This window comes from Mizuhopecten yessoensis, unplaced genomic scaffold, assembly GCF_002113885.1.
Source record: "Mizuhopecten yessoensis strain PY_sf001 unplaced genomic scaffold, ASM211388v2 hete_36144858, whole genome shotgun sequence".
NCBI classification, from domain to species: Eukaryota; Metazoa; Mollusca; class Bivalvia; order Pectinida; family Pectinidae; genus Mizuhopecten; species Mizuhopecten yessoensis.
The window spans coordinates 1-3,645 of NW_018484775.1; the positions used below are offsets into that span (position 1 = coordinate 1).

Consider the following 3,645-nt stretch of genomic DNA (forward strand, 5'->3'; position numbering starts at 1 on the left):
GGAGGGTCCAGGGTTTTAAGCCCCATCTGGCTGTACATTTATCTTTCTTCTGTTACCCAATTATAAATGTTCATGTAAGGTCAATCTTATTAGATATCTAACTTGTTGAGATTCTCCCGTTTAGTCTTTGTCATAAACCTAATTGATAAAAGCCATCAATCATCTCTCACACCAAGAGGTAACATATGGCATCATTAGAAACTGAGACAAGAGCAACTGACACTTTTGATTTACCTTGAAATAATGTGTTTCTGATGTTAGAAAAATTAACGTGTACACTGTCACCATCAGTATTTATAAGAAGAAACAAAGAATGTGTAAAAAGATGAACTATGACAACTGAATGATAATAATCTTAATCGATTGATCTTGTAGCTTCTGTACAACTGTGCAAAAGAGCTTTCGATTGGGTGCCACAAAGGGGGCACTATGCTGACCATCGAGGGACCACGGTTTTCTTCAAAAGCTGAGAGCAAGCTCTTCCATTCCTGGGGAGCTCATTGTATAAACATGACAACAGTACCTGAGGTAATGTAATGAATTATCGCCCCTTCCTTTTTGATGTCGCATAAGTAAAATAGGTAATCTGTCTTTGACGTCTTAACACGCCCAAAGTATACCTACCAGGTAATATGAAATAATGGATTATCCCCCGTGAAACAATAAATCAACATGAATACATTTCTTTCTGGAGGTCAAATTGCATTTTGGACAAACCTAACTTCAGTACATGTATAAACGTGACTGGAGAAGATGGAGTCAATACAAGGATATATTTCCCATTCATTTAACTCTATGAACACAAATACAGGACCAGACATTAAGTAAAAGGTACCAATATTTCAACTCGACTACAGTTACCACGATAATGTAATTAATTATCCCCCTTTAATGTTATAAGTCCTTACTGCCACTACTGTAAGGTTTGGGGGTTTACTTCCTTTTAATGTTAATTGGGCTGCTGTACTGAAGCACTGTCATAGGTTTTTCCTGTTGTTATCTCCCTTTTAAATTGCTACCACTGTTTTAGGTCATATATATCTTTCAGTGTTTGGTAAAGTGTATAGATTATTTGGAGATAATGTAAAACTAGGGCTTGTTCGTTTATTTGGAACAAACAGTTTGTCTGTTTTTAAATGTAACATTTTCAAGTATCAATACTAGCGGATCTGCAAATGTTAATGCAGGACATGTAAGGCTTTGTCAAGGCTCTCCTGAAAGTAGCATCAGATTACTAGGTCCAACCTTATTTCATAAACGAACAACTCTGGTCCAACAGATTCAACTGTTTGGATCATGATAAATGTAAATGGCCTAGAATGCCAGTGCAAGATACATTTAAGTTGGTGCCGGGGTATATCTACCATATGTTAATAAACCTGACTACAAGACCCAAAAAGTGACTTTTAAATGTTGCATAGACATGTCAATAAGATAAAAATTGATTAACCAAAATATTTCTTCTTGAAAGAATGTTTAAAACGGGACCCAAGGCAATGGTATATTAACCTGACTACAAGTATTGTACAAGTAATTAATGACAGCACTAATAGGTTAAAACATTTGAGAGAATCTATATGAATAACTATATTTGAAAATCGATCAAGCTTATACTGTGGCTAAACATTGATTGATGATTATCGTGGTCCTAATTGAGATGTCTTGTAAAAATATAGTGTAGCGACCAGGTATCTCAGTTGGTCAAGCATCCGTCTTGATTTTGGTAGGTCCTGGGTTCAAATCCTGGTCTGGACGTGCATTTTTCCTCTCCTCTTATTAACACAATGACATTATTTGAAAGCAATATAATGGGTTATCTCCTTGTTAACTTTTATGTCAGTATGACTCTGAGCAGAACAATGGTTATTATATTATGTTGAGTCAATGACTTTTTATCGTTGTCAGGTTGTGTTAGCTAAGGAAGCAGGACTTTGCTATGCGTCAATGGCTCTTGTCACAGATTACGACAGCTGGCGGGACAATACTGAAAGTGTAAGTGAGGTTACTTAGTTTCAATGTGATCATGCCAAACAATCCATTGTTTGTTCCTTTCATCCTGAAACAATATCCTCACATAATGGCAATATATTTAGTCTAGCAGATTCTCAAGAAGATCGCTAGATTTGAATCTAAAATCAACCCACAGACATATGGTACATTATGTACAAATGTATATATATATCATCAGGTAAATTTCAAATAAATTCTGTGTTTAGATTTAATTCTATTCACGTGAAATATCTGTATAATTGAATGTATATTTTCTCCCTTTGAAAGGTCAATGTTCAAAATGTCATGAAGACGTTCAAGTTAAACGCCTCCAATGCACTGAAAGTACTAATGAAGGCCATCCCACTGATTGGACAACAGGACTGGAGTGAAACCATTAAGGCAAATCAGGTAGGTCATGACCTTAAAACTCACCTGGTGTAGAGATGCTTAACAAGCTTATGTCATACACTGGCAACCATCTTTAAGTATAAATTTTCAGGATACCAATTGCAAGGCTGATAGACAGCGGTACCTGAACTTAACTGAACATTACTAAAGAGCTTCTCTGAGATTGAAGCCAGTCTTGCTACCATAAAGCTGGTCCATGTTCCACTTTTATATTTATCAAAGCATAATTCTGAGATCGCAGGTATGCAGGATATGTAACAGTTTCTAGACAAGGCAAATGATATCTTCAATTCTGCTGTAAGAAAATCCAAAGGTATTTCATATCAAAAGCAGAACCGTTAGATTTAGAAGACAATCTAATGGTGGAATAATTCCATTTATAATTGATTTCAATGTTTTTCTTTCTTCACAGGATATGGTCAAGTCCAACACGATGTTACCACATAGCTACTGACCGGGAGGAAATCCATCACTTTGACTTCAGCTACACAATAGCTTAAGTTTACACCTGTACTATATATATATGCAAACTTTTTAACCATGAAAATTCAACGAGTTGTAATTGTGTTATTCCAAATGTATTCTGAATCCATATCAGTGATGTTTGGCTCCAACAGGGTTAACTGCAATTACTGTATAAAGACCAGGAATCAACCCTTCTTTGTAACTGCAACTAAATCATACGTAACGTTTCTGATTTTGATACCATTTAATTGTCTAAACAGAACTCTGTCTTATTCAGAAACCTGTATAAACCAGCTAACAAAGTGCCCAGAGATACACATTTCTGTGTAAGTTGAATATATTTAATCTGAAAAAACAGCCTGTTCTTGATGAAAATCTTGGTTCCCAAGGTGTTTGAGTTAAATGGTCAGCTATTGGGTGTTGCAACATGTGAAATTTTCCACACCTATTTCAGTGATGACCATACTTCATAAATTACAACCAAATTGAGCTAAAGAGAAATTTCAATAAAGTGACGCTAGATGGTAACTAAGAACAATTGAAACCTATCACACAGATGTATACTGAAACTATGAACTTGAATCGAACAATAGTCTCAAAGGACTTCTAGTTCATATGATTTTATACTACTTTTGGTTGTGATTGAAGAAACATGTGCATCACTGAATCAGGTGTGGATAGTTCTACATGTAGCACCACCCAGTAACTGGTTATATAATAGGAAGACCAAAGTCAAGGTGTAGAAGAAAACATCACAATCAAAATCCTTTACCCTACAAC

General features: G+C 35.6%; 1 protein-coding gene across 1 annotated transcript; it reads left to right on the forward strand.

The window, feature by feature from the left end:
* Positions 1 to 375: 375 nt before the first annotated feature.
* Positions 376 to 3,639, forward strand: LOC110444573 (S-methyl-5'-thioadenosine phosphorylase-like; the record flags this gene model as incomplete). The annotated part of the gene is made up of 4 exons (XM_021488943.1): positions 376 to 528; positions 1,906 to 1,992; positions 2,278 to 2,400; positions 2,813 to 3,639. Coding segments are annotated over 4 exons (405 nt in total), but the record flags the coding sequence as incomplete, so codon positions are not given.
* Positions 3,640 to 3,645: the final 6 nt, after the last annotated feature.